General features: G+C 44.0%; 1 protein-coding gene across 1 annotated transcript in view; it reads right to left on the bottom strand.

Annotated features, from left to right (window-relative positions):
- The window catches only part of LOC139570870 (galactosylgalactosylxylosylprotein 3-beta-glucuronosyltransferase 2-like), a 37,468-nt gene extending 25,316 nt beyond the window's left edge, over window positions 1-12,152 (bottom strand). The window contains exon 1 of the mRNA XM_071393167.1: window positions 10,967-12,152. Within this exon, the coding sequence (XP_071249268.1) occupies window positions 10,967-11,560 (594 nt within the window). The 5' untranslated portion in view covers window positions 11,561-12,152. The remainder of the gene's footprint in view (window positions 1-10,966) is intronic.
- Window positions 12,153-15,157: the final 3,005 nt, after the last annotated feature.

Here is a 15,157-nt window from a genome sequence, read left to right as displayed (position 1 = left end):
TATATGAAGTGTATGCATATACAATGGGACTTTAAATGATGCAGTATAAATCCATTATAAATGTGTTTCTCCCCCAGAGAAGAAGCTGTCATTTCATTGTGTGCTCAAATGCTCTTTCGGATTTTAATCAAGCCTTCTCCATGTGTCATTAATATGCATAGCGGGAGCAATGAGAGAGCGAGAGGGAGAAAAAAAGAATGAATCAAATTAGAGGAGAGAAAATTAAGAGGTTATGAAATTGTGATGCAATGATGCATGATGTGTTTGTGTGGGGGATGGAGGTGAGTTTGCTGTGTCTGCGTGAATAATAATGTGTGTGTGTGTGTGTGTGTTTGTGTTCTAAGGGCATTGTTTCTGTCTCTATCCTTTCAAACCAGCTCGGGGTGTGTAGGGATCAGGGTTGAAGGGTAGACAATGCCAGCATTTAGACAGACTCACACTGCTCCTGAGGGAATAGACAAGGACAGGGATGAGGAGGGGGGCCAGGGGGTAGAACATGACAGGGATGTGAGAAAGATAGAAAAGGAGGACAGAGAAGAGGGGGAGAGTATGGAAAAGGAAAGAAAGAAGGAAGGAAATGGGAGAGGGCAGGATGGAGGAATAAATCTAATCACATGTTATTTGTCACATGCTTTGTAAACAACAGGTGTAGACGAACAGTGAAATGCTTACTTACGGGCCTTTCCCAACAATGCAGAGAGACAAATGGAAAAATAATCGAAAAAAATAATAACACGAGGACTAAATACACAATGAGGAATGATAACTCAGCTATATACAATATACATATGTTCATGTGAGTAAGGGTAACGTGACTAGGTAACGGGATAGATAATAACAGGATAGATAATGACCCTTTTTTCACACTGTGAAAAAGGGTCAATGCAATTAGTCTGGGTAGCTATTTGGTTAACTATTTAGCAGTCTTATGGCTTGTGGGTAGAAGCTGTTCAGGATCCTGTTGGTTCCGGACTTGGTCAAATAAAATAAAATTGCATTGGTCACATACACATGGTTAGCAGATGTTATTGCGAGTGTAGCGAAATGCTTGTGCTTCTAGTTCCGACACTGCAGCAATATCTAACGTGTAATCTAACAATTCCACAACAACTACCTAATACACACACATCTAAGTAAAGGAATGGAATAAGAATATATACATATAAATATATGGATGAGCAATGACAGAGCTGCATAGGCAAGATGCAATAGATGGTATGAAATACATATATACATATGAGATGAGGGATGCAAGATATGTAAATATTATTTAAGTGGCATTATTAAAGTGACTAGTGATTCATTTATTCAAGTGGCCAATGATTTCAAGTCTGTATGTAAGCAGCAGCCACACTGTGTTAGTGATGGCTGTTTAACAGTCTGATGGCCTTGAGATAGTAGCGGTTTTTCAGTCTCTCGGTCCCAGCTTTCATGCACCTGTACGGACCTCGCCTTCTGGATGGTAGCGGGGTGAACAGGCAGTGTCTCGCGTGGTTGTTGTCCTTGATGATCATTTTGGCCTTCCTGTGACATCGGGTGCTGTAGGTGTCCTGGAGGGCAGCTAGTTTTCACCCGGTGATGCGTTATGCAGACCGCACCGCCCTCTGGAGAGCCTTATGGTTGTGGGCGGTGCAGTTGCCATACCAGGCGGTGAAACAGCCTGACAGGATGTTCCCAATTGTGCATCTGTAAAAGTTTGTGAGGGTTTTAAGTCAAATTTCTGTTGGGCCTTCTTCACCACACTGTCTGTGTGGGTGGACCATTTCAGTTTGTCCGTGATGTGTACGCCGTGATGTGTTCCTCTTGTCCAGGTGGGAGAGGACAGTGTGGAGTACAATAAAGATTGCATCATCTGTGGATCTGTTGGGGTGGTATGCCAATTTGAGTGGGTCCAGGGTGTCTGGGATGATGGTGTTGATGTGAGCCATGACCAGCAGTTTAAAGCATTTCATGGCTACAGATGTGAGTGCTACATTTTATACGTTTAGCAGCACTCATATAGAGTGATTCAGATAGCTAGGAGGGACAACCATACATCAAAGGCATAGAACGTACATTTTTCTTCAATAACGTAGCTACCAGTAGAGTCAGAGCTAGAACGGTTGGGGTGGGAGGGTGGCGGTCAAGTGCAAGTGCTGGTTAAGTTTTTTTTTTTGGGGGGGGGGGGTGTCAAGGTGATGAGGAGGATTATTTAAGATACTGTTTGAAGAGGTAGGGTTTCAAATGTTTTCGGAAGATGGGCGGGGACTTTACTGTCCTAGCTTCAAGGGGAAGCTGGTTCCACCATTGGGGTGCCAGGACAGAGAAGAGCTTGGACTGGGCTGAGCGGGAGCTGCCCAGTCCAGGAGTGGGAAGGCCAAGAGAACTGAGGTGGCAGAATGGAGTGCTCGGGTTGGGGTGTAGGGTTTGAGCATAGCCTGAAGGTAGGGTGGGGCAGTTCCTCTTGCTGTTCTGTAGGTAAGCACCATGGTCTTGTAGTGGATGCGAGCTTCGACTGGAAGCCAGTGAAGTGTGCGGAAGAGTGGGGTGACGAGAGAACTTGGAAGGTTGAAAACCAGGCGGGCTGCTGCGTTCTGGCTAAGTTGCAGGGATTTGATGGCACAAGCGGGGAACCCAGCCAACAGCGAGTTGCAGTAGTTCAGACAGGAGATGACAAGTGCCTGGATTAGGACCTGCACCGCTTCCTGTGTGAGGTAGGGTCGTACTCTACTGATGTTGTAGAGCATGAACCTGGAGCGGGTTCACTGCTTTGATGTTTGCAGAGAACGACAGGGTGTTGTCCAGGGTCACGCCAAGGTTCTTTGCACTCTGGGAGGGCGACACTGTGGAGTTGTCAACCGTGATGGAGAGGTCATTGAGCTGGCAGGCCTTCCCCGGGAGGAAGTTCTGCGTTCATCAACCCTCTCACCTACACCTTTCTCACCCCTCAATATTCTTCACTACAATAACCTTCTCTTTCTCCCCTCCATCCACTCAGCCACGGACAATTTCTCTCTGTGAGATTCTCTCTTTTCTGCTTTAGCTCCCAGAGAGAAGAAAACTATCCAATATGTAATTATGATAATTGCTCACATCGGTTGGATGGAATTGGATTTTGCTCTTCTGTTCTTTCTTGCGGTTCCTTTGTGCCCTCTCTATGAGCCTACTGTACACTAGGAAACTATGGCCCTTGATTTAATTTGTCCTGACGATGTGTCAGTGTATTTCAAGTCCAATTCTTGTCACGTATGTATGCCTATCTTCACACCAATTAATAGTCTTCTCATTTCAGCAAATCGTTTATACCCATGTTGAGGCGGGAGGGATCAAATTGTGTCCTCTTCTTTTCAGCCATTGGTAAGCCAAATGGCCTGCCATTTCCTTCAAGCCTTTAAGTGAACAGGTTTATTTGACAAGCTGTCTGGTTGCAGTAATTTTCAAGTCAGACCAATACATATTTATGACTGACAGACTATGTTTAACTAAACACTTGGGAGCCATTCAGTATTGACTACGATGCTGCAGTTCTACCAGTACAGCTAGCTCACGACTCCCTACAGCCCGAGGGCAAAATGCAAACTCACCTAAAGTAGCCGTCTGGCCTGGCTGTGAGTGGGGAGAGGAGAGAGGTAGGCTAGGCTATGATGTGGACGACTCTGTTTGCTGACACCCCATTTCGAGGCAGCAAAGTGGGCGGAATGTCTCGCACACATAATGATTTGCACCGAGCCGTGACTTGTTAATGCTTGAGAACAGAGAAAACATCCAATAATCTGTATGTTTGCAAATTGTTTCTGGATGGTTTCCTCTTCAACTCAGACATAATACATAAGAGAGAAACAACAGAATCTCTTTCAGGTGTTGTTTCATCGCGTCTAGGATGATCAAATACCTCTTCTAAAATCAGTAAGCCTATAGTGACATCACTCACTCACTTAGTAGTAATTGAATGGTGGTGGTATTGTGAGAGAATTTAATAGGATGTTATTAAGTATGCATTTATAGGCTATTCATAATGTTTTTGCTCATTGACTACAAATTCAGTTCTAATGTGGTCTATCTCTATATTATTTATTTTGGACACAAAACTGCTATATGAAGAAATGTGCCTATGTTTGACAGCGGCACTATCTGTGCAATGCTAAAATCAACAGCATAACAGGTTTGACAGGTTATTACCACTATATGGCAGGTTATTATCACTATATGACAGGTCATTACCAAACTATGACAGACTATTACCATGGAGAGGAGTTCTGGAATGTCCTGGATGAGGTGGGGAGAGCAGGCTGACTATCAGCCAATCAAATAACTGATATTTACACAGGCCTATCTTTGGAGCTGCGGCTAGACATTGCCATTAGGCAAAGATTAAGGCTCTTTATCTCCCAAAATCGTAAATTAAGACAGACTTTCCCAAACTTGTTGGGGCCGGGGACTCCTTTTTTGATAGCACTTTCATTAGGGACCCCTTCAAAATCATAACACAGCTCCGACCTTTAGAGTGCGATAAAAATAGCATACAAGGAGTTTTACTATGACTGCTGCAGGACATGACCGGACTAGATGGTGCCAACAGAGAGGGCCGCCTCACTTCTAGTCCTTAGGAAACTTTGCAGTATTTTGTTTTTTTATGTATTATTTATTACATTGTTAGCCCAGAAAATCTTAAGTGTTATTACATACAGCCGGGAAGAACTGTTGGATATCAGAGCGACATCAACTAAACAGCATTGCGACCAGGAATACAACTTTTCCGAAGCGGCTCCTTTGTCCGAAACAAACAGGGCATCTGAACTGATTCCAGAGGCTGACCCAAAACAACGTCGCCACAGAAGAGGTAGACGGAGCGGCCTTCTGTTCAGACTTCGGAGGCGCGCACCCCACCCACCACTTCCGAGTATATTACTCGCTAATGTCCAGTCTCTAGATAACAAGGTAGATGAAATTAGAGCACGGGTTGCTTTCCAGAGAGACATCAGGGATTGTAACATACTCTGTTTCATGGAAACATGGATCTCTCGTGATATGCTGTCGGAGTCGGTACAGCCACTGGGATTCTTTGTGCGTCGCGCCAACAGAAATAAACATATCTCTGGGAAGAAGAAGGGTGAGGGTGTATGTTTCATGATTAACGACTCATGGTGTAATTGTAACAACATACAGGAACTCAAGTCCTTTTGTTCACCTGACCAAGAATTCCGTACAATCAAATGCCGACCGTATTATCTCCCAAGAGAATTCTCATTGGTTATTGTCACAGCCGTGTATATCCCCCCTCAAGCCGATACCACGACAGCCCTCAAGGAACTTCACTGGACCTTCTGCAAACTGGAAACCATATATCCTGAGGCTGCATTTATTGTAGCTGGGGATTTTAACAAAGCAAATTTGAGAACAAGACAACCTAAATTCTATCAGCATATTGATTGATTGCAGTACTCGTGCTGGCAAAACTCTGGATCACTGCTACTCTAACTTCCGCGATGCATACAAGGCCCTCCCCCACCCTCCCTTCGGCATATCTGACCACCACTCCAATTTGCTCCTCCCTTCCTATAGGCAGAAACTCAAACAGGATGTACCCGTGACAAGGACTATTCAACGCTGGTCTGACCAATCGGAATCCACGCTTCAAAATTGTTTTGATCACGTGGACTGGGACATGTTCCGGAATACCTCAGATAATAATATGTATTTATATGTTGATTCGGTGAGTGAATTTTTTAGGAAGTGCCTAGGAGATGTTGTGCCCACTGTGACTATTAAAAATGACCCTAACCAGAAACCGTGGATAGATGGCGGCATTCGCACAAAACTGAAAGTGCGAACCACAGCATTTAACCATGGAAAGTTGACTGGGAATATGGCTGAATACAAACAGTGTAGTTATTCCCTCCGCAAGGCAATCTAACAAGCGAAATGTCAATATAGAGACAAAGTGGAGTCGCAATTTAACGGCTCAGACACGGGACATATATGGAAAAGACTACGGACAATCATGGACTACAAAAAGAAAACCAGCCATGTCACGGACACCGACGTCATGCATCCAAACAAACTAAACGCCTTCTTTGCCCGCTTTGAGGATAATACAGTGCCACCGACACGGACCGCTACCAAGGACTGTGGGCTCTCCTTCTCCATGGCTGATGTGAGTAAGACATTTAAGCGTGTTAACCCTCGCAAGCCTGTCGGCCCAGACGGCATCCCTAGCCGCATCCTCAGAGCATGCGCAGACCAGCTGGCTGGTGTGTTTACGGACATATTCAATCGCTCCCTATCCCCGTTTGCTGTCCCCACATGCTTCAAGATGGCTACCATTGTTCCCCGTAGGACTCACTTCTGTCATTATATAGTGCTTTGAGAGACTAGTCAAGGATCATATCACCTCCACCTTGCCTGTCACCCTAGACCCACTTCAGTTTGCATATACCCCAATAGGTCCACAGACGATGCAATTGCCATCACACAGCACACATCCCTATCCCACCTGGACAAGTGGAATACCTACAGTTGAAGTCGGAAATTTACATACATCTTAGCCAAATACTTTAAACTCAGTTTTTCTCAGTTCCTGACATTTAATCCTAGTAAAAATGACCTGTCTTAGGCCAGTTAGGATCAACACTTTATTTTAAGAATGTGAAATGTCAGAATAATAGTGGAGAGAATTATTTATTTCAGCTTTTATTTATTTCATCACATTCCCAGTGGGTCAGAAGGTTACACTTAAATAGTATTTGGTAGCATTGCATTTATATTGTTAAACTTGAGTCAAACATTTCGGGTAGCTTTCCACAAGCTACCCACAATAAGTTGGTTGAATTTTGGCCCATTCCTCCTGACAGAGCTGTTGTAACTGAGTCAGGTTTGTAGGCCTCCTTGCTCACACACGCTTTTTCAGTTCTGCCCACAAATGTTCTATAGGATTGAGGTAAGAGCTTTGTGATGGCTACTCCAATACCTTGACTTTGATGTCCTTAAGCCAGCTTGCCACAACTTTGGAAGTATACTTGGGGTCATTGTCCATTTGGAAGACCCATTTGCAACCAAGCTTTAACTTCCTGACTGATGTCTTGAGATGTTGCTTCAATATATCCACATAATTTTCCATCCTTATAAAGCGATCTATTTTGTGAAATGCACCAGTCCCTCCTGCAGCAAAGCACCCCCACAACATGATGCTGCCCCCCGTGCTTCACGGTTGGGATGGTGTTCTTCAGCTTGCAAGCATCCCCCTTTTTCCTCCAAACATAATGATGGTCATTATGGCCAAACAGTTTTATATTTGTTTCATCAGACCAGAGATTTCTCAAAAAAGTACGATCTTTGTACCCATGTGCAGTTGCAAACCGTAGTCTGGCTTTTTAATTACAGTTTTGGAGCAGTGGCTTCTTCCTTGCTGAGCAGCCTTTCAGGTTATGTCGATATAGGACATTTTTTACTGTAGATATAGATACATTTGTACCTGTTTCCTCCAGCATCTTCACAAGGTCCTTTGCTGTTGTTCTGGGATTGATTTGCACTTTTCGCACCAAAGTACGTTCATCTCTAGGAAACAGAACGTGTCTCCTTCCTGAGCGGTATGACGGCTGCGTGGTCCCATAATGTTTATACTTGCGTATTATTCTTTGTACAGATGAACGTGGTACCTTCAGGCATTTGAAAATTGCTCCCAAGTATGAACCGGACTTGTGGAGGTCTACAATTGGCTGATTTGTTTTGATTTTCCCATGATGTCAAGCCAAGAGGCGCTGAGTTTAAAGGTAGGCCTTGAAATACATCCACAGGTACACCTACGATTGACTCAAATAATGTCAAGTAGCCTATCAGAAGCTCCTAAAGCCATGACATAATCTTCTGGAATTTTCCAAGCTGTTTAAAGGCACAGTCAACTTAGTGTATGTAAATGTCTAACACACTGGAATTGTGATACAGTGAATTATAAGTGAAATAATCTGTCTGTAAACAATTGTTAGAAAAGTACTTGTGTCATGCACAAAGTAGATGTCCTAACCGACTTGAAAAACTATAGTTTGTTAACAAGAAAATTGTGGAGTGGTTGAAAAACTAGTTTTAATGACTCCAACCTAAGTGTATGTAAACTTCGACTTCAACTGTATTTAAGAATGCTGTTCATTGACTACAGCTCAGAATTCAACACCATAGTACCCTCCAAGATCATCATTAAGCTTAAGGGCCTGGGTCTCAACCCCGCCCTGTGCAATTGGGTCCTGGACTTCTGACGGGCCACAGGTGGTGAAGGTAGGAAACAACATCTTCACTTCGCTGATCCTCAACACTGGGTCCCCACAAGGGTGTGTGCTCAGCCCCCTCCTGTACTCCGTGTTCACCCATGACTGCGTGGCCATGCACGCCTCCAACTCAATCATCAAGTTTGCAGATGGCACAACACTAGTAGTCTTGATTACCAAAACAAACGAGACAGATAATAGGGAGGAGGAGATGGCAATCGGAATGTGCTGCTTGGAAAACAACCTCTCACTCAACGTCACGAAAATAAAATAAATTATTTTGGACTTCAGGAAACAGCAGAGTGAGCATCGATGGAACAGCAGTGGAGAAGGTGGAAAGTTTTAAGTTCCTCTGCGTACACATCACGGACAAACTGAAATGGTCCACCCACACAGACAGTGTGGTGAGGAAGGCGCAACAGCGCCTCTTCACCCTCAGGAGGCTGAAGAAATTTGACTTGTCACCTAAAACCCTCACAAACTTTTACAGATGCAAAACTGAGAGCATCCTGTCTGGCTGCATCCCCCCCTGGTATGGCTCCTGCACCGCCCATAACCTCATGGCTCTCCAGAGGGTGGTGTGGTCTGCACTACACATCAACAGGGCAATCTACCTGCCCTCCAGGACACCTACAACACCTGATGTCACAAGAAGGTCAAAAAGATCATCAAGGACAATAACCAGCCGTGCCACTACCTGTTCACCCCGCTACCATCCAGAAGGTGAGGTCAGTACAGGTGCATCAAAGCTGGGACCGAGAGACTGAAAAATAGCTTCTATCTCAAGGCCATCAGACTGTTAAACAGCCATCACTAACACAGAGAGGCTGCTGCCTACATACAGACATGAAATCATTGGGCACTTTAATAAATGGATCACTAGTCACTTTAATAATGCCACTTGAATAATGTTTACATATCCTGCATTACTCATCTCATATTCATATATGTATTTTATACCATCTATTGCATCTTGCTATGCCGCTTAGTCATTGCTCATCCATATACTTATATGTATATATTCTTATTCCATTCCTTTACTTATATTTTTTTGTATTAGGTAGTTGTTGTGGAATTGTTAGATTACTTGTTAGATATTGCTGCACTGTCGGAATTAAAAGCATAAGCATTTCGCTACACTCGCAATAACATCTGCTAACCATCTGTATATGACCAAAAAACATTTATTTGATTTGACTAGCCAAGTCTTGGGCCCCCTCTCCAATAATTTCTTTCTAGTTTTCAAGGTAATTTTCTGCAATTCTACACATTTTCCTATGGGGCATAGAGATAATTTAGCAGTTTCAAATCTTAAATTATAGTGCATTTGTCAAACCCTGATCTGTTTCACCTGTCTTATGCTTGTCTCCACCCCCCTCCAGGTGTCGCCCATTTTCCCCATTATCCCCTATGCATTTATACCTGTGTGTTCTGGTTTTCTGTTGCCAGTTCTTCTTGTCTCGTCAAGCGTACCGGTGGTTTTCCCGTACACCTGTTTTTCTCTCTTGTCCCTGTTTTCTAGTTTTCACGGTTTTGACCATTCTTCCTGCCCTGACCCTGAGCCTGCCTGCCGTTCTGTACCTTTCGGACTCTGCGCTGGATTACTGACATCTGCCTGCCCTGTCGTTTGCCTGCCCCTGTTTTTGTAATAAACATGTGTTACTTCGAACTGTCAGCATCTGGGTCTTATCCTGAGGTCTGATAGCATTTAGGTTAAAAACCTAAGGCCACCCTCTTGACAGTGAAGAGAAAACATTTATGTTTTAAAGTACATTTCCTGCAAGTCTACACGTTTTTCCATGGGGCGTAGATAAATTGTTGCAGTTTTAAAGCAAGTTTGCTGTAATACTACACATCTTCCATAGGGCGGAGAGAAGATTAAAAAAAAATTGAATTCATTTCATGCAATTTATTTTTTAAATCAGTGGGGAGTAGAGAAAAAAGTGCAGTTTTAAAGTAAATATCCTGAAATTCTACACATTTTGCCATGGGGCGGAGAGAATATTTAGCAATTGTATAACTAATTTCATGCATTTCTAGAACATTTTCCATGGGGCGGAGAGAAAAATGTTGCAGTTTTACAGCTAATTTCCTGCAATTCTACACATTATGTCATGGGGCGTAGAGAAAATGTTGCAGTTTTAAAGCAAGTTTGCTGTAATACTACACATTTTGCCATTTGCCACACAAATGTTTGCAGTTTTTAATGGGATATCTATGATCAATGGCACCCCCCCAGTCGGTTATTCGAACCATAATTACGACAAATTTAGATAGCAGGCCGCTAGGCTAACTTACCAATCTAAAACGTTTTAGCTGACATGGGCTAATTGAGTGACTGTCAGTGACTGACATAAGAGAAAAACTGCTGATGCACAACCACATTTTTAAATCAATGAGAGATGAGCCACTGCTGTCGATGAGGTTATATGAACAGAAAATTATTTAGAAGATCACAGAGCCAACTTGCTCAAAACAAGTTTTAGGCAAATTAACTCTGGGTTGAGTTATGTGCAGGTTTTTGTTCTATCCAGAATCAGTGCCTGGACACAGTGGCCCTCAAGGACCAGAGATGACCCTTGAAGATATCCCAGGCTTATTTCAATACGTTGTCTGATTGCACAGATAGACTATCTGAAAACTCTTGTACTAGAAAACTGATAAGCTTGTTGTGTGTGAATGACATCACATGCCATGTAGCCTATCTGTCATTAAATGTGCTTTATTACCTCTTCAAACAGTTCCAGACTGTATGTGTTGTCATCATCTGCGAAGAATACTACCCCCACGTCCTTCCGCGAGCGATGCGACCGTAGCCAAGACAGAGCCGTGTTCCTCTGCTCAGTAGCACGAGGCATCCCGGTCCGTTTGAACCGGCGGGGCGTAAAGATGTTCAAGTGTGTGTATGGCATCCCGGAGCGGGAGAGAAAGCGCGCCACCAGCTCTGTGCGCACGCTCGAGTCCTCCACTACGATCCAGTGGAAGCGAGGAACCTGGCAGAAGGTGTTAGCGAGCCGGGTAAGTTCAGCTTTCTGGACTGGCCGATTGTAGGTCGGGGTGATGGCGTAGATTACTGGGAGAGTGGAGCGATTGGCCCGAGGAAGTCTGGTTCTGTCATGCCGCTGTGCGCCCCCGGCGCGGCCCAGGACTGGACTTCGGACGGGTGTCCTCTTGGTGTCAATATCGATCATGATGATGACGATGAGGACCCAGGGCAGGAGAATGAAGAAGCGGCTGTAGAAGAGCGATTTCATTTTGCCGAAGTTAGAGTGAGTGCAAGGCTCGTTTATCACCATCTCACTCACTCCATCACATCCAAGCATCCCACCACGATCGTGCAACAACAATTTGCACTCTGCAAAGCTATTTTAGGTGACCACGTGAGACCCATTTTTAGAAATTAGGACTTTGTTTATCTCCAATAAACTAATAAATATCAAAATTCATCCCGTTTAGGGTTATGAAAACATAGTCACGTCCGCGTCCCGTAGGGACTGTTTGCTGATGAGTCTCCTCCCAGATGAAAGTGGAGAAGTGCCTCATATCCCTCGAACGAGAGAGCGACGAAACGAACCCCTCAAAAAACAACATTTAATCGCATGCCTTCAGCCCACAACCTTTTCGATAAACCAGAAATAGCTTTCCGCAGATATCCACCGGCCGCTACTCCCGTAGTGTCTGGGAGAAAGGGACATCATTCCCGGGCTGAATGCGGCTTAAGTCGGTGTCTGATGGGCAGTGGGGAGAAGCAGGTGCGGGAGCGTCAGTGCAGAGAGAGGAGAGACAGCGACGAGAGGGGACGGGAAAGATTGGAATGGACAGGGAGAGAAAGAGAGGAGGAGGGGAGAGAGAAAGGGAGACTTTGTTATGCTGCTAGAGAAGCACGTCAGTGTCCGCTGAGGATGGAGATAAACTCACCCTACAGACAGACAGAGAGAGGGAGAGAGAGAGGGAGAGATAGAAAGAGAGAGAGAGAAGCACCGTCTTTTGATAAAACGTTTGCTTTCGTTCTAAATGATAATCAGAACTTTGATTTGAACTGCAAGTTGTCCACTCCAGCGATTGAGCTGGCAGCATTCAATGAATAGAAATAAAGACATCTCTCTGGAAGCTAGGGAAATCAGTAGTCACCAGCTATTTGGATATTGAGGAGGTTTTTCCCATATCTGGCACCCTATTTGTTCAGATGTGCTTGGAAAATATTGAAAACAAAGATGGTGTTATTTCTTCTCCTATCTTGATAAGGAACACTAATATGGATCCTAATCTCGTATATAGCCTAACAGTCTAAATTGGACTGTAGCTTCTGTTATGCCAGACTCTGGTATTTTATTAATAGAGCAGAAAAATAGAGCCTGATTTGCATTTCATTATTGTCAATTGGTTTAAAAGATTAAATCTATACCAGTACATAAATATTGAGTGCATTTTTCAAAGTCAGCATGAAGTGAAATCTCTTCTTTGAGTTATGACTAGTCAATTACTCATTCCCCACATCTAGCCCCACCCTCCTCTCCCCCGCATAGGCTCTGTGCCATCAGCATGTACCTGTCATTCAACTGTCAGACTGTCTTGTCAGTGCCCCAGTTCCATCAGATACTCCATTCTTATTGGGTATTGACATGTGACAGTGCTCTCTGCTATTGGGAATTACATGATGAGGGGTTCTATGAGAAATGGGTGCCTCACTATCAGTTCTGATGGTGGAAATCAGAGCTGGGTTCTGTTCTGTTGTTTCTTCGCCCAAGGGATTGGCTATTATCTGACATCATGTCAAATGTCACAGGAGTTGGTCTGAGTAAGAGAGACAAGGGAGCATGAAACAGAGTGATGTGTTTGCTAGAGGCAACAATTAAGTGTATAGCCTATCTCACCTGTCTGGAGAGGCCTCAGTAATAGACAACACGCACGCACCCACACACAGACACACATACACACACACACAAAAGAAGGTAGCATCACCAGACACTGGCAGGAGAACAATAGTGGCACAGATAAAGAGTGTGTGTTTGTGAGAGAGAGAGAGATAACCCTGGGTCCAATCTACTCTTTGTCATCCTGGTAATACAGCACAGAGAGTGAAAGAGAAAGAAAGACAGGGAGAGAAAACGATGGCGGAGGAAGGAGGTGGATGTTTACTGATGGAGAGAAATATTCAGTTAGCTCCCAGACCAACTGAAGACTCCCACCAAGACAACAAACGAGTCTTCCATCGTATATGCATAAATCACTTTGGAACCCCGATTTAAGTGATAATTTAGAGTACAATTCAATTTAGAGACAATTTAGGTCCTCTCAACAAATGGAAAGTCTACAAGGCATTTGTCAACGCCATTAGCATAGAAATGACTTTCCGTCCTCCCTATTGTGTAAATTGGTGACAAGCTAATACATTTCCCTCCAGCATAACTCAATTGGCACAGGTTTGCAGTTGATGACATTAGTTGTTTTATGGGGAAGAGGATGGAGATGCGATTGAATTTACTCCCAGCCCCAAAATCGATCCCGGCAAATTGATTTATTGGAATTTCGCAAATAATATATTCTTTTTATACCCAATTTCATCCTCCTAAGAGTTGATGGAGGTTTCTGTTTATGTACTTCATCCCTCCATATACTGTAATGTAAAGTGGTGTGCTGTATAGAGGCAATTCTAGGTCTAATCAATTGGCTTGATACCAGCATCTACATCCCAAATAGAATTTACCAATAAAGGTAAAACCAGAGAGGAGTAAGGGAGTCTTTGTTGTCAACCTGTCGACCACAGCTTTCCTCAAGATTTTCTCTAGAGTTTATGTCATTCCCCTTGTCAGCAACAAGACATGCGCATGCACGCACGCACCCACGCACGCACGCACGCACGCACGCACGCACGCACGCACGCACGCACGCACGCACGCACGCACGCACACACACACACACACACACACACACACACACACACACACACACACACACACACACACACACACACACACACACACACACACACACACACACACGTGTCAATTAAGACTCATAATCCCATTAAATGACCCAGCTGCCACTATAAAGGAATCGATTCCTAGGATGCTCATTGGTAGAATCTCTATCAAGCACCTTTTAAAATATACTTATCTAAGCATTTACACCCACCCACGCTACGTAATGGATGAAATTCAGTCATACCTGTCATTCAATAGAATCTGACACAGTCCTATATCACTTACAGGCTTTTATCAGTTTGAAAAACACATTTACTAACAGCGTCACATAATGACTTTGACTGCAGTACCAGAGTGAGTGCGTTGTTTGTGAGGAAATGAAAACACTTACAGGATAGCGACCAAACAAGCTGTTGTTAGGCTAACCTTGAGTCTCTGGCAATATCTTTCCTGATTTACATAACAGAAGACACTGAACGCAGTGTGCTGTAAAGTAGTTTTTCCGCTTTGCATTGTGAGAGAGAGCGAGAGAGAGAGAGATCATGAGAGAGAGAGATCGTGAGAGAGAGAGAGAGCAGTCAGAGCATGCTGATGCTATCTCTGGCTCCAAACTTTTATGTTAGAGAGAGGCTGAGAAAGTGTGTGCGTGGTTTAAGAATTCTAATGACATCCAACAGAGGTGCCAAACGGAACTTCATTCCTCTGTATAAGTAATGAAGGGCTGTGATTGAGACGGGCAATTCAATAGACTGCCTTGTCCTGTGAAGGACCTACTGATGTGTGTGAAGTTAATGCATCAAGAAGGCAGAACTCAGGGCTTTAGTCTGATGTGGTTGGTGACCGCTCCACATGCTGTAACAGTGTAATCCGTTATTGTGACACTTAGTCGGTAACCATGCAGACGAGTGACAGGGTGAGCGATTGGAAGCCTCACCCACCTCTACACAACACAGACGACAGGGAGATACATCCTGTGTCTGGTGTTACATCAAAATG

The sequence above is a fragment of the Salvelinus alpinus genome, chromosome 3, assembly GCF_045679555.1.
Source record: "Salvelinus alpinus chromosome 3, SLU_Salpinus.1, whole genome shotgun sequence".
NCBI classification, from domain to species: Eukaryota; Metazoa; Chordata; class Actinopteri; order Salmoniformes; family Salmonidae; genus Salvelinus; species Salvelinus alpinus.
Note: the sequence above shows the minus strand (reverse complement) of the source record. Positions and strands in the feature narration are given on the sequence as shown.